This window comes from Fusarium solani, assembly GCF_023522795.1.
Source record: "Fusarium solani strain SB1 chromosome Unknown bctg00000002, whole genome shotgun sequence".
Classification (NCBI taxonomy): Eukaryota; Fungi; Ascomycota; class Sordariomycetes; order Hypocreales; family Nectriaceae; genus Fusarium; species Fusarium solani.
The window spans coordinates 3,666,431-3,689,583 of NW_027072155.1; the positions used below are offsets into that span (position 1 = coordinate 3,666,431).

Sequence of the window (23,153 nt, forward strand, 5' to 3'; positions counted from 1 at the left end):
TTGCCTCGGTGCTCGGAAAGGCAAAAAGGGCAATAGTCTGGGCCCTGGACGAGGCTCTGGACCATGATTTGACTGAGTGTACCTGGGAGCAGGTTGTTCCAGGTGGGCCTCATGCGATGGGAACTACATGCGACCGATTATATATGGGCATTGATGCCCTGCAGGATATATAGAAGTGTTCTCAAGCTCTGCCTGACAGTTTGGAGCTGCACCACCAACGGTTGAGGTCCAACTGCCGACGGTCGAAAGAGATTCTCGAGAGCTTTCGAAGCGTTCACTAACCACGATTTATGGGTGGGAAGAAGGAACGGGTTGAAGCCAAATATTAGCACCTTCGCGACAGATGTCGTCGATTGCTCGGAAAAGAGCGTCATCCACTTCACGAGCTGAAAGCATCTCGCTGGTCAAGAGATCCTTGAGTAAGGTCAAGTCGGCTTCATTCGAGGAATGCTTGGACCCTGAGGCTTTCTGGTCGAGGCGCACATGGCAGTACTGTGATGGGTTCAATGGTCGACATGGAGACTACCATCACATCGTCTAGATGAGTGGTTGGTGCAATTCCCGAAACCCTTACTTTTTGGTATTATTCAATAATCGAGGACCTTTCTACAAGCCATGTAATCGATATGGCTACATATCACCAGCATCTTGTTCCCACTCAATTTAGCCAAATATGTCGAGGCTAGTTTAGATACCAATGGTATCCAGGTAGTCGGTCACCTTTCATTAACTCAGAATTATTTATGAAATTGTTAATCATGGGTATCATTTGTTGAATATCTAAGTAAATATTCTGCATGCCTTGCTTTCACCACCTGTGATCACCTAGCCCTTCTATGATGTATAGGATTCCGCCAAAATGTGCTTTATAGGGAAACCATTGGCGATGGCTGCGCCTTGTAATTGCTTGAGCCAAGGTGCCCCATCACCTTCAGGAACCGGTCGGTGAGAGAGACTACAATCGACAAAGATGGAGTCGTCCAGGTATTGGTAGTCCGATACTTCAATTGCACACTCGGAGAGTGAACCAGGGAAGGGCGAGGCGCTAAGCGCAGCGCAGGTCCAGGCCATTTGCTGCAGAATCTCAATCATAGTGTGCGTCCAGGCTGAGACGCTGAGCCTGATGGAGCCATCTTCGACTTCAACGTGAAGCAGTCGGAGGCCGGGACATAGAAAAGGGTCTTCGGTGCCGTCCCAGATGGACATGCCCGTAAATGCGTGGCCGTCGCAACTGGATATAGATGCTTCCTTGACGGCATCTTCGATACAGCCAAGAAGGAGTAGACCACACTTGGGCCACTGCTTGGCCGTGTACTCTGATATTGTGGTGTAAACGCAATCGTTTGCCGTTCCAGTGATTGCTGGTAATGAGCCCATCTTCACGAGCTGCGGATCTCCAATGCCTTCGAGAGGGCCAAAGAGTTGACACTCAAACTTGAACTGAATGACATGGAAGCCATCGGTAGGTGGTCGAAAGGGTCTCTTTAAGAGGATGTCCCATACAGCTGACTCCATGAGATGCATCTGGACATAATGAGGTGAGACGAGGACCTCACGAATCCTCGAGATTAATTGCCTGGCTGACTCTCCTGTGGTGATATATGTGTGCAGTGAGCGCGCAATCTCATCGGGTGATCCTCTGGGTGAGCGGGCAGGGAATTCTCGATCCCAATAGCTGCATAGGAGTTGCAGGGCGAGAGGAAGATCAATGCCTCGGGCGGTTGTCGACCATGTCGCCGGCCGTCGTGAGATTCCAGGGCCCAACTTTTCCAAGACACAATGCGGCGCCTCAGGCCCGTTGAGTATGAGAATTAGTTGACATATGGGCCCATCGAATAGTTTCTTGATCTGGTCTCTTGAATCCGGGTTGGAGTCACAGTAGAAAGACCATAGCTCATCCCACAGTTCCTTGGTAAACTCGGACAGCAACCGATCCAAGACTCGGTCAATGTTGATGCGGACCTTTTGCTCTGGGAGGTAATAGTGAGTGAGAAGATCGTTGTTCAGGCCATCCGAGAGGGCTGTGGCGAAGGCAGCGACGACTGCGCCTCCGATGAGAGGCGGGACGAGGACCTCGGCATTGTTTGGCGACTGGGCGGTGCGAGGACGTCTGCTCGGCAGAGGAGGCTTGATGCTTATAAGGGAGGCATTCGCAATGTCGGCGGTAGCTTGGTGCTCATGTGTGGTGGAGGACAGGGGCGGGTTCGGAGGGGGCATGTCTAGTCATTGCGGTAGAGTCTAGTTGGGTGGTGAAACGAAGGGATCGAGACGTGAGGTCTCACAGCGAGATCATGTTGAAAAGTCCATTTTCCAGCCAAGAAGAGATAAGAGGGATAAACTCATAGAAAGAGGAGGAACTCCCCGAAAAGAGAAGCAAGAGTTTATTTGCTCTGAGAGTTAACAAATGCGGTCGGGTGTGCGTCGTCAAGCATTGCGTGGCCCGCTGACAAACGGGGTAATTCCATTAGTCGGGATCTCTCTGCTGCAAGAGATGACGCCACCCGACGATGAAGGAGAAGATCAATTTACCGAAAGTATACGAGAGAGATTGATAATGAAAAGAAAGAGTCAACTCTATTGCCTTGTATTGAAGCTGATGCGGCCTCGTCGACGACCTTTCATTCTGGCTGACGTCCTCGCCTCGTGTAAGTGCCTCGCGTCTTTTTTTTGGTGGATAATGGAGTCGAAGGGCGGGATATGAAGGCCGCGTAATGAGGACGCCATGGGGCGATAAATCACACCCCGTCTCCTCTTTCTTCCCCCCTCACGAAACGGATCTTTTGCTAGTGAGATAGACACCCCCGGTCTCGATCTTGTTTGGGTCTGTCGTGTAAGGTAGTTAAGAGAAAGACGAGGGTTTTCGTAAAGGAGAGAGTCGAGGAGACGCATGCCAAGATGTGCCCCTGCGAACTTGAGATGAAGGGTGACAGAAAGGTAGACACCTCACACAGCAGATGCTTGCGTGTATTTGGACCTCATTATTTTGTCATCAAGGCCAAGGGTGTTCCTTGTTCTAACTCTCTCACCAACCTTTGCCCTCAAAGACCACGTAATTGCATTCTCAACTAACCAGCCTCGGTGCCTACGAAAGGAGCAGATCGCAATTACCGTCTGTAGTCGCATTAAGCACGACTTTTAAAACCACTAGACCCTTTCCCTTTGCACCTCCAACGCAAGACCCTTGAGATGGATATTTTCCGCGAACATCCCAGGCGAGCCATTCAGAGAGGAGAGTCATGACGGCTTGCACAGCCTCGCCGAAAAGCTTGGGTCTGAAGCTTAACCTCATGCATGAATGAATGGCCTCCATCTTCCCTGCTTTTTTCAACGGTTTAATGGGTCCTTTACTCGGCCGAAAGAATTACAGAAAAGAACTCGTTCGTCTTGCATGCATCAACAGGCTGTACTCCGGACGTACCTTTGTTCCAGCTCAACACGCCGATCGATCCAATCATGCCAAATCACCAACATTCACACTTTGGCAACCCCTTTTTGAAGAGATGAAATCATTATTGTATTACCACATCGTCCATTTCCATGTCCGTGCCGTGGATTCTATGAGTAAATGAAAGAATCACAATTAATTAATGCAGTAGCCACCCAAAGACATTAGAGCGCCACTATGTCTAACGCCGCCGTAAATCATTGTCATCAACGCTTTTGAACGTGTCGCATTTAAGCAATAGGAGCACAGGCAAATGGGCCCTGCACCTCGCCATTTCTGAATTTCCTTATCTGAGGTTGAGTTAGCACGAGTCCGAGATTAATAGGATGATGATTGCACTTACCACATCGTCAACGCTAGCATATGTGCCACCAACCAGGATGATGATTCCAATGATGAAGATCATTCCGTTGAGAAGACTCTTTAGGATATTCTCCTTAGAATACCACGAACCCTTCCTGATCAAGAGGAACCACATCATGGCGGGGAAATAAAAGGTAAATCCTGAGATAAACAGGGAGGAGGAGATTGATAGCAAGTTGTTGAAGAAGGGAATGGCCTCGGCGATGATCCAAGCGAAAAAGGTGATGAAGATGATCATGAGCAGCCAAGTAGCCCAACCCTTTGGCGTATTGATGTATCGAATGATGGAATTCTTAAAAATTCGCCCGTGGAGATATCGGGCAACGACAATCGTGTTGATCGATCCCGAGATGAAGATGACGGGCAGGGCAATGCCAAAGGTGACCTTACTGACGAGCTCGCCGGCTGAGAGGAGGGCCGGAGACCTTACAGAGGGTCCAACAAAGGCGTAGATAAGACTTCCGGTGAGGGTGTAGATGGTGATTTCGAGGAGGCCGAGGGACCAGATTGACTTGACGAAATCCTTTGGCGTATGCATCTCGTCCATGAAGGAGAACTGGCAGATTGCGAAGCAATACGCAAAGACGATGTTGCTGATGGCGATAAATGCTTCGGTAAAGCCAAGATCCTCTTTAGGCCAGGCTGACCATGGCACGCTGGAAAGTCCGCCATTGTCTCGAGCTTTGATGCCGGTTGCAATGATGGTGGTTCCAACAGCCGCGATAATAGAGGCAAAGTCGATGTAGCCAAGGATAGCAACCTCGGCGAAGCTGGGCGGAATAGCAACCAGCAAGAGAAGAATGGCAGAGACGAGGCCGAAGACGAGGGAGCATGCTCCGTCATCAGTAAGCCTGAGGAAGGCGATTGTTCCTGTTAGGCAGTGCGAGCCAACGAGGAAGATGAGCTGAAGAGAGAACATGACGCTGATCAGCTCGTAGCCAAATCGGCCGTGTCCGAAGCGTTCCATAAGCAATTGACCCGCGTCCGCATAGTGGGAGACGTGGGGAAATGCTAGTTTGACCTGTCCAACAACGTAGGACGTGTAGATGGCGATGAGGCCGATGCCGATACAGAGGATGACGCCGGCGACCATGCCGAGGGTTGCAAAGGCGGCTGGGAGACTCAGGCAGCCCAGGGCGACGGCCTCGACAATGAGGACGACCGTCAACCTCTTCCAGCCTAGACGGTGAAATCGGGCGTTGCCCTCTTCTGCCTTTTGCTGCTCGACGTCTGTGAGGCCGGCGGTGGTGACGAGCCTCGCCGTGTCCTGAGACGTCTGGCGGGATGATGTATTATTGTATGTCATGTTTAGGAGTGTCTTGATGTTGTTTGAATGTGTTGCTGAGGTACAATTGGGTTCTATGTTAACCCGGATCTACATTCTCTTATATAGGCACTTTCATTACGAGGCACAGCAAACTACAAGTTGATGACTTGACCTCGCTCTCGGGCTCGGTGTACAAGCGGCCGAATCCGGGCAAAGACAAGACCGCGCGGTCACGAACATCGTCAGGCGGGAATAGCACGCATAGCACGCAAGTACAAGTCCGCCGTGCCATCGTGAGCGACGTTCTATTCCTGACGAGGTTCCCATGATGGTGGTCGAGATCTGTACAGGGGTTGCGCTCTGCAAATGGGTGATCTGGCGGGTCGACTTGTCCGAGGGATCACGCCGTGGCCAGACCAACGGGAGAGGCGCTGCTAAGAAACTCGGCATGTCCCGAGGACAGGAGAATACGGTCTTGGCGGGAAGCCCGCGGGGGATTGGTTGGCGTGCCAAGGCCAGGCCAAGAAGGGTGCTCGAGAAGGGCCGGAGACGACGGCATTCCTCGTGCTCACATGACGGCCTGCTCATGTTGTTTACAGTCAGAGATTCTCAGAGATTCGATCGCAAATCAAGCTTAAACTGAGATGGATAAAAATATGGACCGAGCTTCTGATGCCTTGCACCGCCCCGCGCCTGCTGATCAAGTCACCCCATGGCCCATGGGGTCGTTATGATGCTGAATCTTGCTATCGGAGAGTTTTGTTCTCCGCGGGCATGATCGTGAGTCAGTGTATGCGCGTATTCGCCTGTAGGTTTCACGGATAGAGAGTCTGCCCCAGAGGATTTGTTGTTAAACTGGCTGTTGATTTTGTGTGTTGATGTGATGCAGGGTAAACTGGGCCTCGAAGCGAGGTGGAGTTGGGGATATGCGGATGGTTTTTGATGCATGTGAAGACGGTCAATTAATTAGTAATGAAAACGAAAAGAAGCGAGTATCTCGTGTCTTTCCGAGTAAATCTGATTTGGGAACCTTGAAGAGACTGGTGTTTTGCATACATTTGAGTGGGCTCTGAAATGTGAGATGCATGATCATCGCCAAAGGTTGACTCAGATTTCATGAGTGGCGACGTGAATTGACTTTCATCTATTTGAACAATAAAAATGAACAAGTTTCAAATACTGAGCGTCAATTGAACCAAGTACCAAGTGAGATATGGTGTCCCTTGGATGAGGGAAATCTGTGGTTCACTTTATGGTATGGGAGGCAGCCCATCAGGTGAGAAGATACTGGAGGTGTTTTTTGTCCACTTTACTCAGACATTGTAGATAGTGAAACTAGAGAATACTAATACGATTTATTCAATTGGGTGAGAGAGAGCAGCGATAATACCATCCAGGCTTTTGGGAGAGCGTGTAATAGGCAGTAGAACGGTTTCCCTGATAGCGGTGGGGGAGAACACCCCCTTTGGCGACCTCATCATCCCATCGCCGTCACAACTCGGACCCAATCTTGTTCCCCATTGTAAAAGCACGGTGGTTTCTCGCATCCGTGTCTGAGCTTATTTGGATCTTGCTGGCCGTGCTCTTTGTGACATGTCCAACCCCCCACAATCCCTCAAATCCACGGCCTTTGAAGGTGTGAAGCGAATTTCTCGCATGGTCCACCCATGCAAAACTACGTCAGTATTTCAAGCCATTGCAGCTTTGACAAGCACAACCGAAGCACACCTCACTCGGCGGGTTTCCGTATCAGAGCTTGCCGGCCAATCTAGCTGCATCAAGGATACCGAAATGGACCCCTCAAAATTGTCTCAGCACAGCCCCCCCCCCTCATCGACGGCTGGGATCTAAGGTTAGACAGGAACATGGCTTGGCGGTCACTAGGCTTGTCTCGCCAAGAGCTTATCTGTGAGCAGAGATACTTGGCGCCTGGATATAAAGAACCTCCTCCCCTTGACAACCTCCAACCTGCACCAACATAATCCACTGTTATGAGCGATTTATTTCTCTCTCGTCAAGCTCAGCGCCCGCTGGCTTTACGAGACAAGCCATTTGTGAGCGGTAAATGAATCGGATATTGCATTCGGAGGCGCAGCGTGACCTTGTTTTTCTTGCCCTAATAGGGGTTGGCTTTGTTGTTGTGCTGCCATCAGAGTGAAGGCGGTGATGATCAACGGCGGCCTCCTGATGCCTCTTCTCTCACACCAACATTTGTGGCATGAGGAAGTTTCCCCTCTTCTCGTGAGGGCTGTGCATAAGAGAGGGGATGGACGAGTTGGGAATAGTTACTCTAGTGAATAAACGAGTATAAAGAGGTCCTTGAGTGTGCTGGTCTGCTGGAATCCTCACTCAGCTTCTCCTACTCTTGCCCTCTGCTCTCTCTTGGTCCCTGCTCTATTGTCGCTACTATACCCTCTCATCATGGCCGATCCCGACATCAAGCATCCTCACCCGGAGCGCATCCACTGGGTTGACGATGAAGAGGCGGCTACCAAGGCCAGACCGCCCGTGAAGCGCGGCCTCTCAACTGAATCCATGGGCATTCGCTCCATCGGGTCCAGACGCGGTTCGGTCGATGCCTCCGCTGTGCTGCCCATTCAATATCGCGCAGTGTAAGGCGCTTGACTGGATTGTGATGAGTGTTTTGCTGAGATGTTTCAAGGTCGATGGACATTGAAGACTATAACCAAAAGACTAGTCTCGCCAAGACAAAGAATGAAGCTGCAGCAGGTACGAAATCTCAAGATGGACTTGTATCGTGACATTGTTATCTGACTTGTTGCTCCCAGATCTCGCCAAACTCGAGTGGCACACCAACAACGTCGACGAAGTCATCAGACGCCTCGGTTCTTCCCTCATCGAAGGTCTCTCCCCTGATCAAGTCGAACGACGCATCGGTCGCTATGGAAAGAACGCCCCTTCTCCAGCCCCGACGCACAATACCAAGAAGATAGTCGGTTACTTCTTCAAGGGGTTCGGTACAGTCCTCTTTGTGGCCGCCATTCTAGTCTTCATCGCGTGGCGACCCCTGGGAAAGCCCCCGGCGCCTGCGAACCTTGCCCTAGCCATCGTCCTGCTTGCTGTGTTTTTCATCCAGGCTGCCTTTAATATGTGGCAGGACTGGTCCTCGTCGCGTGTCATGAACTCAATCAAGAACTTGCTCCCTGAACACTGCCTGGTAATACGCGACGGACAACAGGTCACCCTCTTTGCGGACCAGCTTGTCCCGGGAGATATCCTGTTGATCAAGGCTGGCAACAAGCTCCCTGCCGATGTCCGGTTTGCCAAGGTCTCTTCCGATCTCAAGATTGACCGGTCCATCCTCACAGGTACACGACCCCCTATAACCCCCACGCAACACACTTGCTAACATCACATAGGCGAATCTGTCCCCATCCACGGCACGGTAAACTCTACGGACGACAACTACCTCGAGACCAAGAACATCGGCCTTCAAGGTACACATTGCATCTCGGGAACATGCACAGGCCTTGTCGTTGCGACCGGAGACAACACCGTGTTCGGCAGGATCGCAAAGCTCACGAATGAGCCAAAGAAGGGTTTGACCACCCTCGAGCGTGAAGTCCTCCACTTCGTATTGGTCATCTGCTCCATCATGGCTCTCATGATCATTCTTGTTGTTGTTCTCTGGTATGTAACCTGTGTAAGGCGTCTGTTATGGATGCTAACAATTGCGCAGGGCTACATGGCTACGCAAGAAGTATCCCGACTGGATCAGCGTCCCTAACCTCATCATCTCATGCGTGTCTGTGGCTGTGGCCTTTATTCCTGAAGGTCTTCCTGTTGCTCTGACGGCAAGTATGACCATCAGCGCCAACATGATGCGCAAGAACAAGATCCTTTGCAAGTCCCTCAAGACGGTGGAAACGCTTGGTTCGGTCTCTGTCATTTGCTCCGACAAGACTGGTACATTGACACAGGTTCGTTCACGATTTACCCGATCAAGGTAGAACAATCACTGATGCATTACAGAACAAAATGATTGTTACAGAGTGCGCCATCGGCGACAAGCGCATGCTCGCAGACCAGGCAAGAGACGTCATGGTCCTCAACCAGCACACCAGCCCCAAGAACAACTCCCTCAGCCAGCTCCGCGCCGTTGCCGGACTGTGCAACGCCGGTTCCTTTGACGCGGCCACCATGAGACTCCCTCTCCACGAGCGTGTCATCCACGGTGACGCCACCGACCAGGCCATCCTCCGATTCTCAGAGGGCCTTGGAGAAGTGGCTGAGCTTCGACGGTGCTGGAAGGTCAAGTATGAACTTGCGTTCAACAGCAAGAACAAGTACATGATCAAGGCGTTCTGCTTGACACACCCTGATGGTCTTTCGCTTGCGTTGCCATCTGACATCGGGTCGATCTTTGCGCCGGGTGATGTGTAAGTGATATCCAAAGCTACTCGAGATACGTTGCTGACACAAGTAGACTGTTGACGATAAAGGGCGCACCGGAGATCCTTCTGGACCGTGTTAGCTCATACGTCAACCCCTCGGGCGTTTGTGTTCACCTGGACGATGATAAGCGCAAGAGTATCGAGATGATCAAGGATGACTGGGCGTCTCAGGGTAGGCGAGTGCTGTTGTTGGCTCGCAAGTCCATCTCCAGCTCTGTGTTTCCGCCAAGCATGTCGGAGACGGCTCTCGAGTCGGAGATGTACAACCAGGCTCTGACTGGGTTGACTCTTGTTGGTCTGGTCGGTATTGTCGACCCTCCACGCCCTGAGATCCCAGATGTTGTTGACACGCTCCGCACTGCTGGCATTCGCATCTTCATGGCAAGTTGTTCGCATCGAATGAAAGCTATCTCAGCTAATAAGAGACAGGTTACCGGTGACTTTGCCCTGACAGCGCAGGCTATTGCGCAAGAGTGTGGCATCATTACTAGCCAAAACATAGACACCGTGGAGGCTCTGCACCGTACGGTGACTATCGACCCATCCCTCCGTGCTTTGGAGCTTAACTATGGCGCTGATGGACCTCGAGAGGCCATTGTCCTGAGCGGCCCCGAGCTCATCACCCTTAACGAGGGCCAGTGGGATCAGTTGGCTGAGTACCGTGAGATTGTCTTTGCTCGAACAACCCCTGAGCACAAACTCCGCATCGTGCGCGAGTTTCAAGCTCGGAATCAGATTGTTGGCATGACAGGCGACGGTGTGAACGATGCTCCGTCTCTGCGCGCCGCTGATGTTGGTATCGCGATGGGTTCAGGCAGTGACATTGCAATTGAGGCGGCCGACATGGTGCTATTGGATACATTCGCGAGCGTTGTTGAAGCGCTGCGGTATGGTCGAATGATGTTTGATAACCTCAAGAAGACTGTGGCGTATCTGCTACCCGCAGGCAGCTTCAGCGAGTTCTGGCCAGTCATGACCAACGTCGCCTTTGGCATCCCTCAGATCCTGAGCAGCTTCCTCATGATCATCATCTGGTAAGTCCAATGCTGGCCGTGGACTACATGAGCTAACATACTCAGTCTCTTCACCGACGCTCTCGCTGCCGTCGCCCTCGCATATGAGGCTCCGGAGGCCGACGTGCTCCTGCGGAAACCGAGAGTGCCGGGCAAGGACCGCCTCGTTGATTGGCAGCTCATCCTGCAGGCGTACGGACTCGTCGGCTTCATCGAGACGGCGGCGTCGTTTGCCATGTCGTACTGGTACTTGCAGCGCAAGGGCATTCCCTTCTCGGACATTTGGTTCTCGTTCGGAAAGCTGCCTGACACGATCGATCCCGACTACTACCAGGCGAGGCTGAACGAGGCGAGCTCCATCTACTTTGTGAACCTGGTCGTCATGTAAGTCGCACCGCCGAGATCGGGGCTGCCCAGACTGGGCGCAATTGGAGCCACCAACATTTTCTGACACATTGCAGGCAATGGTTCAATCTCTTGGCCGTGCGGACCCGGCGTCTATCCATCTTCCAGCATCCTCCCCTGTTCAACAAGAACACTCAGAACTGGTATCTGTTCCCGGCCATGTTGTTTGCTCTCGTCATGGCCTTCTTTTGGCTGTACCCTAAGGAATTTCAGAACGTCTTGGATACGGCCGAGGTGCCTGTCGAACATTGGTTCCTGCCCATGGCGTTTGGTATAGGTCTCATTCTTATTGATGAAGCGAGAAAGTATTGCGTGAGAACCTACCCCAAGGGCATATTGGCTCGGATGGCTTGGTAGGTCGGCTATTAGTGGACGAAGGGAGTGTATTCGGATTCGACAGGCTTCGATATGCCTCGGAATAACAGTACATTAACAAATTGACGATGTCGTTGCCTTTTCCTCCATGATACATGATTCTGAGCGTAACATGATGTCGATGAGAACATGATGCTGAGGCCAAACGTTAAACCCCTCCTCCTGCGGCACTGATTCCACCCCTGAGGCGCATTGGCGTTTACACTGATATACGATCGGAAGCGAAATGGGCGTCATCGAGGTCGTCACGGAAACGGCGGTGGAACTTTGTAGATGGAAAGATTCACAAAAAGGCGAGAGGCGAGAGGATGGGACGTCGGTAGGTGTGTTCACGGAGTTGAATCGGCGCATCATGTTGGTCGCACGGGGCACGGCGAGCGAGATGGCGAGGGTAGACACTAAAACTAACTCGTACTATTCTAGGAAGAGGTCGGGGGCGAATGGATCGCAGTTTGAGCAAGTTCAAGGCCCTACATGGGTTGAGGCACAGAAACCTCGTCAGTTCCGCTGCCCAATGTCTTGACACATACCGTTCTTGGCCAGCTGGCCATTTTTTTTTTTTGCTGTCGAGCCCTGGTTTGGCGGTTATTCCCCTTGGCGCCGGCGTGGCTGGCTATTTGCCGTTTCTGGGCCATCGGAATCCGTGCTTGAAAGTCGGTGTCGAGAAAGGTGAGCTGAGCTTTGATTTCCTGACCTTGGAATCCTGGAAGGACGATGTCATGGGGGGTCGTATCACGTGGGACCTATTCATGGGTTGAAAGGAGTCATTGCGTCTGGGCGGTCTCTGCGACGGACGTGGGCGGAATTTGTGAGAATGCAACGGAAATGGCCATGGCCTGCGTTAAATGAAGGCGTCCTCATGATCAATGGTTTAACAAAATCACCCATTTTCGGCGTCTAATCGCTTGTTCTTAGCTGCCGTCGGCGCTCGCCTGCCGGTGCCGGACGTGGTTTGAAGGTGGCATGCTCCTGCCTGGAGCCAGGATCGATAAGGGATCCATCCGAGGTCTCCACCTGAGGTCGCCTGTTCCCGGCCCCACTATCGGATGTTGGCGTTGGTGATGTAAGACAAGGGGCAACAAAGATGATGAAGATGATAGCGAGAAGCTATACGATGTTATTCTGATGGAAAGAGGAGAAGAAATCAAGGCCTCATTGTGAGGTTTGGAAATGAAAGTATGGTAGTATGGACTAGTGATGCCAGAGAGTGAGGGGTTGGCCGGAGGCCCAGAGATGCAGAACCGCCCTCTTTATGTGGGAATTGCCTCCTTGCATCTGGCCTAGCAATGGCAACAACAGGCATGAAACCAGGTACAGAAACAGCATCAGATGTGCTCAGGTACAAGGAGAACCGTCACGAGGGACATGGCACGCGGGGGTCAGTCATGGGGAGGCGCACGTATCGGGCGCCAGCACGGCAGTCAACCTGGAACGAACAGCATGATGTTGGTACGATGGGCAAAGTCGACGACGATCGAGAGCAAAGTCTCGGGCAAGGGGGGTCAGTGTCGGCTGTCAAGCTACGAAAGCTTAGGACCGAATTGACACCCATCTCGATACCACGGTTGCAGAAGGGCGTTTCGGCAGAGCGAACCAGGCGAGATGCTGTCGACTCGGCGCATATCAGCGCGAGCTAGGAGCATCTTTGCCGACCAATCGCCCGACCAACTTCCCCTCAATTCCATCACAAGGTTTCACGCGGCGCCCCGGGGAGCGGAGCGAGGTATGATTGTCTTGAAGCTGTCCTTGTCTGGCCTCGGCGTGGGACATGCCATCAGGTGAGCTACGCCAGCGAGCGCCAAAGCACGCACCCGCAGGCCGAAGGCTCCGGGGGACACGAGGGAGAGGGGCGCAAACTGGCGATCGCTCGTCATAGGCCGTACTTGGACGTGCCAATGTTGGCAGGCTTGTCGCTTGCTCGAATCGGCCACACCACCAAGGGATTGAGGCAACCCCTCTCAGATCTGCATTCAGACATTGCTTTGAGCGTTTTCTTTCTCTGAAGCTCACCTGTTTTCCCTTGTTGACCGCTCGCAATTCAGACCACAGCGCGGGCTTCCGAGCCCGTCGATTGCATCACTTGATTGCCGGGCTCCTCCACAGTCCACACACGCCACCAGAACCCACAGCATCCGATCCCGGTGGGTCTGCGACAAGCTTTCCCCGGATTTACGCCCCCCACGCTAACCCGAGATGGGCAGCAAGCGGGTACCAGACCGGTACGCAGAGCGGGTTCGGCTTGCACGGTGCGTTTTGCGTCACGCCGGCGCTAGTCCAATTGCGGCTCCAGGTCTGGTCTGCTGAGCGCCGGAGTCAGGGGCGTCACGCCTTCCGTCAGGCCAAAGTCACGCGATCGTCCTCTTGCGCTCTCCCGCCCGCCGCCTGCAATCCATGCCTGCGACCGAACGTGGCAGGGGTGGATGCGAGATATCCACAATCCAATGGATCCAATGCGTGAGAGGTGAGATCACTGATCAGGGTCGGAGGGCGGCGCAGGCGCAGGGCAACCGCGCAAGCTTCCCAGCACCTTCCCCTAGGTTGCGCCTTCCGGGTGTGGGCAGTTACCCCGCCCAGTCTGACGACAGCTCACTGGTAGCAATGGGTGAGGTCCTGGATGGATGACTGAGGATCCAAGGATGAAAGCGTGATTCGGAGATAGACGACGCCGGACGGCAGGTGCGCCTGTGGTTGCAATGAATAACAACCCCCTTCCCCCTCGCTTTGTGCTTCCATCCCTCTCTCTCTCCTCATCACACCTTCAGATCCCAAACAACAAATCAACCTCATTCTTCACCTGCCATCACCTGCTTTTGACGTAAAGGTTCGTGGTCATTGTCCTTTTTTATTCTCGGTCCTTCCTCTTGAGGACATCATCTCCTAGAAATCACCTGTTCCATCATCAACCCAAGCATCTCGCTAACATATCTACCCCTCACTACAGCAGGCCAAGCTATCACCAAGTCGATCTCACAGATCAATCACATACAGAACCAATAACCATCATGTCGGAACCTCTCAGCAAGGTCGACTCCGCCGTCCAAGGCTTGTCAAGCTCACCAAAGGAGGAGCACCCTGTCAAGAAGGCTGGCCGACGACAAAGCTCACTCTCACCGGATGTGATGAACATCGCCGACCTCGGTAAGCTTCCAGAAGCCCTCGATACCCCTCGCATAGCTCCGACCGATGTCGGACTTGATGCCAATAGCTCTCATACTGACATTCTTTACTCCAGAGGCTCAAGGCATTGAGCTCGAGCTTGCTCCCGAGACCCAGAAGACTGGATGGTACGTACATCTCATGATACCCCGCACTTCCATCTTAGGGTTAAGATGGCATTGTCATGAATCGTTACTGACTTGTTCACTTACAGGAAGATCAACACAAGTCCCAACACTGTTGAGGACCCCGCACTCCTCAAGCTGCCTCTATCAAAACCTCTCATCAGAAAGATCGACCTCCACTTCCCCCTAGGGAAGGAAGTAACAGCCCGAAACCTCAAGGGTGTAACGATCAAGGATGCCCTCGATGCTATCCACAAGGCATACAAGAAGCGGGTAAGTCTCGACCATGTATAGCCACTTGGCCAAGACTGGCGCTGACAGTGTCTTCTCAGTCTGATGATGAACTCGACCTTCCCTACCTCGCTGGCTTCGAGTGGGACAAGGAGGAGTCATGGACCCGACTTGTTGTGCACCTCCAGGCCCAGCCCTCAACCACAGGCGGCCACTCTGGCGGCAAGAAGAAGAAGAACAAGAAGAACGAGGAATAAGTGACTTGATGCCACCCTGATATCTGTTCCAATAGTTCCCTTGATTCTTGTTGTTCGTTTCGCTGGGTTCGTTGCGAGTCGGCGCTCGGGATATTGCGATTAGATATTCTGGCCGGGTCATAATCTGTGCGACGCTGGGAGCGTCGCCTGGTGTACTCCACTACCGTTCTGTTCATCGCTGGTCGATAGATCGGCGCTGCAAGGTTCCATGACGACATGGGCCTTTTACCTAATTGAGAATTCCTCTCGGCATGTTTGTGTCTGCTACTTTCATGAATGTGAATGCGATTGTGAAAGTTTGGTGTGGAAGTTGAAATTAGCATGCTTGTGTCCACAATGCCAGAACCCTGCCAGAGTTCGGTTCGCTTGGGCCCCACCAACGCTTGCGGTTGTCAGCTCAACGCCAATTGTCTTTATCTTATCGTGATGATGGCTAACGTGGTGGATGGATACCCTGAAGTTGGAGGAGCGGCATAGAGTGTGATCAACATTGATTCCGATTCCGCCAACCCCGCGATTCCGCCGTCTGGGGAAACAATCCACACAAGTCCCGTCGTTGCATTGGATTGTTCCGACGGCATGCGACGGAAGAGAGGGGAGATGAGCTCTATCAGAAATTGTGCCGAAATGGCAGGTCATCTGTTAGAGTCGTTAGCGGAATCGAGGCGCGCTGACTCACGGCTAACATCGGGCCGGCCTTGGTCATCCTTTGAAGCTGCAACGCGGAACTGCCGTTGGACGGCTTACACGGCGGTTGGACGTCATGCTCGAAGAAGCTCAAAGCCGTAGTCGCGCAGTTAAAAAGATGGTGTGCGGACGCTCCGGGAGCTGATCTCCTGGGCTCGCCATCACACAGAGTCGACGAACAGATCAAGCTCTAGCACAATGCCCGTCACAAAGTTCGAGACGAAGGAGAAGTACAGGTATCAGAATGGCTTCAATTGCTACCTAGAGTGAGTATCACATGCTGGTTCTGGTATTGTCGCGCTGACTCGCTGGGTAGATCGGAAGCTGTTGAGGGTGCTCTCCCGGTCGGACACAATTCACCCCAGAAGGTGCCATACGGACTCTACGCCGAGAAGCTTTCCGGAACTGCCTTTACAGCGCCGAGAAACGAGAACAAGCAGACATGGCTGTACCGTGTCCTGCCGTCCTGCTCGCACCCTCCGTACGAATATGACACCGAGACGGAGAATGGTTCCAATAAGACCTTGGACGGCGCCGAGGGCAAGCTTCATTACATCCCGAACCAGCTGCGCTGGGACCCCTTCGATCATGACAAGGCCGAGCATCTGGACTTTACCACTGGTCTTAGGTTGGTCGCTGGAGCTGGAGATCCTACCTTGAAGGAGGGACTCGGCATGTACATCTATGCTGCTGGCAAGAGTATGGACGAGAAGACTGCCTTTTACTCGGCTGACGGCGACCTGCTCATTGTTGCGCAAGAGGGAGTTTTGGATATCCGAACCGAGTTCGGATGGCTCCTCGTCCGACCTATGGAGATTGCTGTTATTCCCCGAGGTGTCAAGTATCAGGTCCATCTCCCCTCTGGCCCAGCTCGTGGTTACGCTCTTGAGCTGTACCAGGGTCACTTTAACCTCCCCGAGCTTGGCCCAATCGGTTCCAATGGCCTCGCCAATGCTCGAGACTTTCAATCGCCCGTTGCCTGCTTCAGCGAGGACTTTGGAGCCACTGCTTCTGAGGGCCCCAACTCATACAACGTTGTGGTCAAGTTCAACAACACACTCTTCAAGACTGTGCAGGCTCATACACCATTTGACGTTGTCGCCTGGCACGGAAACTACTACCCCTTCAAGTACGACCTCGGCCGCTTCAACACCATCGGTACTATCTCATTCGACCACCCCGATCCCTCCATCTTCACCGTTCTCACAGCGCCGACCAACACCCCAGGCACGGCCGTGGCCGACTTTGTCATCTTCCCCCCTCGATGGCTCGTGGGCGAAGACACCTTCCGCCCTCCCTGGTACCATCGCAACACCATGAGCGAGTTCATGGGTCTGATCTGCGGCGGTTACGACGCCAAGCGTGGAGGCTCAGGAGGCTTCGTGCCCGGTGGCGCGAGTCTGCACAACGTCATGAGCGGGCACGGGCCGGACGCGGAGAGCGGCGAGGCGGCCCGCAACGCCGAGCTGAAGCCGGCCAAGGTCGGTGAGGGGAGCTGCGCGTTCATGTTTGAGAGTTGTCTGATGGTGGGCGTGACGGAGTGGGGTCTGAAGACGTGTCAGAAGGTGCAGTCGGAATACAATGATCACAGCTGGGGAGGTGTCAAGACGCATTGGAAGTTGCCAGAGGGGTTGAAGGTGAAGCCGCATACTCTGTAGGGACTGAAAACTGGTGTGATATGAGCGATAACTTGGTGGTACATAGCCTGGATATTGAATGCTGTCATGTATGAATGAAGCTTGCTGTTTGCTGAATATCATTTCTATTCGCTTCGTGATTCTTTGGTCTATGTCGTGTCTTATGCTTCATTGCCCGCCCGTCCTCATGAATAGGTTTGATGGTAAATCGCGATCCTTGAATTCAGGATCAACGTGATAGACCATCTCACCTCCCTCCGGCTGGAATCCCATCTTGATATATGCCTTGCGCCCCATGCTTGACGCCTCGGTGATGGCCTCCAATCCACCCCGTCGCTTGGCCTCATCAAGGCCCCATTGCACCAACCGCTGAGCAATGCCCTTCCTCTGATGAGCTGGATCAACGACGCAGAGGTCAAACACCATGACTGCAGGCGGAGATGCAGTGGCCTTTTCCTTGATGACCTCAATGCGGCGTCCGTGGAGTGAGCGATCCAATTGAACGAGGTAGCGCTGCTCAGCTTTGTTTCCCGGGTAAAGAGTATCCAGGTCCATAACCTTGCTAAAGTCTTCAGGCTGAGGATCGCCGTAGCCTTCAACAACTGAGCATTGCTGCCAAATAGCGAAACCAGCAATAACACGGCGACCTTCGGAGTCGGGGAGAGTCGCCTTGAGGAAGACGGTGTTGAGGTCTCCGTCGCGATTTCGCGTGACCGAAAACCAGCGGTCAACGAGGCGTTTAATACCAGCAGTTTCGCCCTCAGGCGTATCCCACCCTGGGTTCATGGCGATCCAGATGCCATCGCGAGTCTGGCGGCCAAAGGCTGCGGCAATGCAGGCAAAGGCTTCGGTGAAGTCCTCGGGGTTTGTGACGGGTTCGACTTTGATGTCTGCCATGGTTATAGAAATTGTAGATGCTTTAAAAGAGGGATTTCAGGTTTGTGAACTGGCTTTCTTGGCTATTATCCCTGGTTCCACTTTGTGTGGGTGGGTTATCATCCATACTCGTTCGGTGTGAGTAATAAGCAGGAATCGACTTTACCCAAGATGGAGACAATGCCGACCATTGATCCTATGCCAGTGGCTGCTATATACCCAGACCTGAAAGGGATGTCGATCCAATTGACAGGCCTGGTCCTGTATGAAACATAGTAGTCCCAAGAGCTTGGTCCGCAAAGATTGAGTTGAGATCCACGAATGGATGGGGATGAAATCTTGTTGCACTGCAAATTTAACACACCCCGAGCCCGAACCCCCGGACTTTGGAGAACACAAGGTTTCGAGTTCCCGATAGTGTGGCGACTAGGGGTTTCACTGCAAGTTTAACTCCCTCTGACTTGGTTCTGGAATTTGCCTTCTGTGCCCGGACCATCACCAAAATGTTCGGTTGACTCCGACAAATGCGGTCTCTTACCTGGATGTCAAACTATTATCATTGATCCTGCGGCATTGATTGTGGGACGTCTAAACCAGAATGGGGTATTAAATAACTCAGTTGATACTTCTGGATCAATGTAGATTAGGTTGGCCCTGATGCCAAAAGCCGTTGGCCTGGATCGCAATTTTGAACAAGATCATCATGCCGAAGCTGGGGAGTTGTCATGGAGAAGCAAAACATGGAGCTGGCAACCTGGGCGACTAAGCTCCTGCGCTGCAAGTTGAACCCTCTCCAAGATTGCATGATCTGGGAGCGAACCAACGATCGACAATTGGTCAATGGATTAAGTTAAGTAGGGATCTTCCGAACCCCCCCTTGATTCGTGACCCCCCCTGGCCAGTGGATTAATTCGTTTGGCCGTTAAACCTCGATATTTTTGTTCCTCTGATCAAGGCCAATTGATGTACCTTTCCTTGGCTCCAGAGACCAGGAGGGGTCACGAATCAAGGGGGGTTCGGAAGACCCCGAGTTAACTTACCGGTACATAATACCAATGAGGCTCGGTTTTCACTGCAAATTTAATTCCCTCTGACGAGGCATTGCGGAGCCCCCCTCCTGCTGCGTAGTATGACTATCAGCGAATACCCTGCCTAAACTCAATACGGTTGACAGCAAATTTAGCCCCCCTCAACGCTTCGTGTGGCGGTTTGACACCCTCTGGCCTGGTTCGGCTTTGCCTTCTTTCTCTGGTGACATTGCCAAAATGCTCGCATGGCTGTCCATAAATGCGGTTTCTTCCTGACATGTTAGGAAGCATTATATCAACCTCTGATCCTGTGGCATGGGCTGCGCGATATCCAATTTCCTGAGAAGGACAATAGGTAGCCGTTGCGCCTGCACACAGCATCTTACCTACCTGCACTTGCACTGCAAACTTAACCCACGATGAGACCTCTCCGCTCGATCGCTGTGACCTTCACGGTCGACCTCTTGGTCACCACGATCGAAAGCACGGAGTAAGCAAGCCACTAGTTAGGAGTACCTATATTTCCATGGCCATTCCATACGAGTAGAGGTACCCTTCAAATACACTGCACGGTGAGATTGGTCCTTTTTTGCTCATCGAAGCATGGGTTCAACGATCGAGTTGCTTCACTGCAAATTTAACACCCTCTGACCTCAGGTCCTGGCCTTTGCCTTCCATACTGTTAAGATGCTGCCAAGATGCTTGCACGGCTGTCGATGAAGATGGACACAGAATCTTCCCTGGATGTTGGATAGCTGCCTATCATGCAGCATGTTAACCCTGTGGCATTGGCTGTGAGACACCCAAATCTGAAGGTGATACTGTCCGTCTAGATCTAATTTCGAAGAACCCATAGTCGCAGGGTTCTAAACTAAGTAGTACCAACAAATAGAGTCTCAATGCGTAACGTTATATGGCACAATGTTCTTAGACTGCAAGTTTGATTGTCTTTAATAGAAGCGATCAAAGAACTCGACGAGCGCGAGTCCTACACTTCAAGTTTAACCCCCCCCATCTCCGGAGGTCGAACACTGGCCCTCACCGTCTACGACGGCGTTTCACTGCAAACTTAGCCCATGATAGGGCTTCCACGTTCGATCCTCGATCCATTGTGTAACCCCAACTATTGCACCGCTCCCCACATCTTGCACTGCAAAGTTAACCCCCCTCGGGAGCCTGAATGCTGGGGCTCTCGGCCCCACTGTGTCGCGGGCGCTCTCCCGCCTTCACTACAAATGTTACCTCCTCTGAATAGGTTGGCCCTAGATTCCCCTTCCTGGACGTTGGGCGATTATCTCGAAACCAACCGCTGATGCTGCATTACTTGCTATGGGATAGCTAGACCCGAACGAGTTGTCGAGTCAATTTCATAGGACAGAATTAATATAGATTTATGTTGGTCACGATAGGAAAAGCCGTTGGTCCAAGCATTGGACTTCGAAGTCGAAGAGCCCGTCACTGTTGTATTCTGGAGTTCTGCGACTGAAACAAGAATCTGGCCGACCTATTGGTGGTTTGAGTGGAACCGGCACGCTGCACTGCAAACTTGGACCTCTCCAAGCCTTCAATTGTAACCGCAGTCATGGGGAGAGTCAGGAATGTGGCCCGTTTCACTGCATATTTAACCCGCCCTGAGGCTTTTGCGAGCGACGAGAGCTCGAGCGCCGGTCTCCTGGCTTGATTACTGAATTTGCCCTATTTTTCCGGGCATCGTCTGCTAATAACTCAGTCTCTATCTTGGCTGTTGAGCACCACTCAACAACCCTTGTCTTCCATCCCCTGGCCTCAGTGTGACAGGAGCAACCTCTCCAAACAACCAGCTAATCATGGCGGATGGTGACTCTCCGTCGGCCTGGTCCGGATCCATAACATCAACTTACGATTCATCCAGCGAAGATTCGCTTGCCAACAAACAAGGCGCCCCTCGACTAACGGACGAAGAGGATCCGTTAATACCAAATCCAGCTGATGTTCATCGTACTTTCTGTGACGGAAAGGCAACATGGGGGGCTTTCTTAGACCAAGCGAGCAGAATACCTTCGGGTCTCTGGCCAGCAGATACACTAGACCCATACATCACTCTAGTAGACGTCCCGAGTCTGCCGGAACATCTTCCTCGCAGCGCTTTTCTGTACGGCAGGCCTTGCTGGGAACTGCCTCTCGACATCGGAGGGACCGTGTGCGAACACCATCCCGGCAGCAATGTCGCCCTTGTCCACGGTTGCCGAGTCGCGTTTCGATTAGGGATAGAGAATCCAATCTGTTGCGACATTTGCCCAGATACAGCGTCACGCGCCTTAGGTATTGGTTCGGAGACAACCAACAGCCTCGGTGTATTGGTCATGTGCTGGTCGTACATCCTTTCGGTTCGACTTCTTGAAATGCAAGGCCGGCCGGTACGATATAATATTAGGGATCGTCTATGACCCGATACTACCCAGCGCCAAAGGGGAAACGTGGTTGATCTGGACCTCGAGGGTGCGTCATCCTCGCTCGTCAGGTGGCTTTGCGCGATCCTCAGTCCCAAGATGGGTTGGCGAGCCATGGATCTAGGACAACTACCTCCATGGGCAACGTATTTCAACACGGGTATTAAAATTAGCATCAAAGCTTCAGACTCAGTCGCAGACATGCGTTTGCCCCCCACCTCTTCTGAAGCCACGGAACTTCTCATCGAACTATGTCGGCTATTCAATCTTGGTGCCGACTCAACAGGAGACTCCAGCCTCCAACCGATGCCTCTCCACAAGGCGTCGTTCATGGCCGCACTTGTGCTCCCTTTCTATACCTTTATGAGACTCCAGCCCCGGCTCCCTCGTCCACATCTCACTGGGCCACAGAGGAATGACACTTTCAGCAGTTCTCATGAACAGAGCATTCAAGGGTACCTCAGGGATATGCGATATTTCATGGCCCTCAGCACCTATCCACCTTCGATTGGAACCGTTATATGGAGTATCCTGTGGCAGCCGGATGTTGATTGCAACCTGGTTGGCCCGTGGCTTGCAGCCGTCTTGGACACGCTGGAGCCAGCAATTAGTCAGGAACAACCTGAAGTTATAGCAAAGGTCTTCATTTCCCGCCGACCTCGAGTTGCCATCTGGTGGGTGGCTCTCTTCTTGCTGGGCGACCCTACTCTCCTTGGGTGGATTATACGATATACAGTGAAGATGGAAGAGAAGTACGGATCCGGATCACTATCGCCACCAGATCCGATGGTGTCTGCCTGGACCGGATCCAAGCAGTCATTCTTAGATCTTGACAAGGATTCTCTCTACATAGAACCCTCTGATTCGGTATCTAGAGCTGATCTACTTCGGTGCCGCTTCGATCTTAAACTTCAGGACTCGGCTAGCGCAACGCTGGCATGGCGACCCTTTGGATATACACAGAAGGGGCGGGTCGAACTCGAACTTTGGCCCCAACTCGAAACCAAGTATACTCGCAAGTACCACTCATTCACCTGGTACATTAGGAAGAAGCCGATCTCCGACAAAGGCTTTCGGACATGTACGGGGCGAAAGGTGAGGGACATGCCAGATAACTTGGAGATGCGTACCTCGGCCGAACATGTGGAGAGAGATCACCAAGCCATTAATGTCCGTCCGTCGAAAAAGTCTACCCTCAGAATGATGTCGTTTCTGGTAGAAGACGCCGCAGGTGGTCGTAACTGGGCGAATGCTAATATGCCGGGAAAGCTTGAGCAACACCGCTGGCTGCGCGATTGGGAAGGCCTCTGCAGCATGGATGTGGAAATCGTGGAACCCGACGAGAAACCGGCCAAACCTCCATCATGGTTTCTTGAGGAATGGATTGAGGGCAAACACGAGTGACAAGAGGCGTTGTGGGAGTGATGGATTCGACGCACGGGTT

The 23,153-nt window shown here is 52.5% G+C and overlaps 7 protein-coding genes across 7 annotated transcripts; 4 read left to right on the forward strand and 3 right to left on the reverse strand.

The window, feature by feature from the left end:
* Positions 1-834: 834 nt before the first annotated feature.
* MRS44_005080 (uncharacterized protein) lies at positions 835-2,217 on the reverse strand (the record flags this gene model as incomplete). Its single annotated transcript, XM_046275491.2, has 1 exon — positions 835-2,217. One exon carries the CDS (start codon positions 2,215-2,217, stop codon positions 835-837), a length of 1,383 nt encoding a protein of 460 aa, XP_046135758.1.
* A 1,458-nt stretch (positions 2,218-3,675) lies between these two features.
* On the reverse strand, positions 3,676-5,114 carry MRS44_005081 (uncharacterized protein; the record flags this gene model as incomplete). The annotated part of the gene is made up of 2 exons (XM_046275490.2): positions 3,676-3,735; positions 3,789-5,114. 2 exons carry the CDS (start codon positions 5,112-5,114, stop codon positions 3,676-3,678), a joined length of 1,386 nt encoding a protein of 461 aa, XP_046135757.2.
* Positions 5,115-7,496: 2,382 nt separating this feature from the next.
* On the forward strand, positions 7,497-11,265 carry MRS44_005082 (uncharacterized protein; the record flags this gene model as incomplete). Its single annotated transcript, XM_065622441.1, has 9 exons — positions 7,497-7,687; positions 7,738-7,805; positions 7,865-8,404; positions 8,456-8,726; positions 8,776-9,016; positions 9,069-9,475; positions 9,523-10,524; positions 10,570-10,887; positions 10,965-11,265. 9 exons carry the CDS (start codon positions 7,497-7,499, stop codon positions 11,263-11,265), a joined length of 3,339 nt encoding a protein of 1,112 aa, XP_065478513.1.
* Positions 11,266-14,285: 3,020 nt separating this feature from the next.
* MRS44_005083 (uncharacterized protein) lies at positions 14,286-15,052 on the forward strand (the record flags this gene model as incomplete). Its single annotated transcript, XM_065622442.1, has 4 exons — positions 14,286-14,421; positions 14,489-14,567; positions 14,654-14,837; positions 14,897-15,052. The coding sequence occupies 4 exons, from the start codon at positions 14,286-14,288 to the stop codon at positions 15,050-15,052; spliced, it is 555 nt and encodes a 184-aa protein (XP_065478514.1).
* Positions 15,053-15,937: 885 nt separating this feature from the next.
* Positions 15,938-17,397, forward strand: MRS44_005084 (uncharacterized protein; the record flags this gene model as incomplete). The annotated part of the gene is made up of 2 exons (XM_065622443.1): positions 15,938-16,005; positions 16,056-17,397. The coding sequence occupies 2 exons, from the start codon at positions 15,938-15,940 to the stop codon at positions 17,395-17,397; spliced, it is 1,410 nt and encodes a 469-aa protein (XP_065478515.1).
* A 147-nt stretch (positions 17,398-17,544) lies between these two features.
* MRS44_005085 (uncharacterized protein) lies at positions 17,545-18,273 on the reverse strand (the record flags this gene model as incomplete). Its single annotated transcript, XM_046275488.2, has 1 exon — positions 17,545-18,273. One exon carries the CDS (start codon positions 18,271-18,273, stop codon positions 17,545-17,547), a length of 729 nt encoding a protein of 242 aa, XP_046135753.2.
* Positions 18,274-21,106: 2,833 nt separating this feature from the next.
* Positions 21,107-23,113, forward strand: MRS44_005086 (uncharacterized protein; the record flags this gene model as incomplete). Its single annotated transcript, XM_046279938.2, has 2 exons — positions 21,107-21,676; positions 21,722-23,113. The coding sequence occupies 2 exons, from the start codon at positions 21,107-21,109 to the stop codon at positions 23,111-23,113; spliced, it is 1,962 nt and encodes a 653-aa protein (XP_046135752.2).
* Between the last annotated feature and the right edge of the window lie 40 nt (positions 23,114-23,153).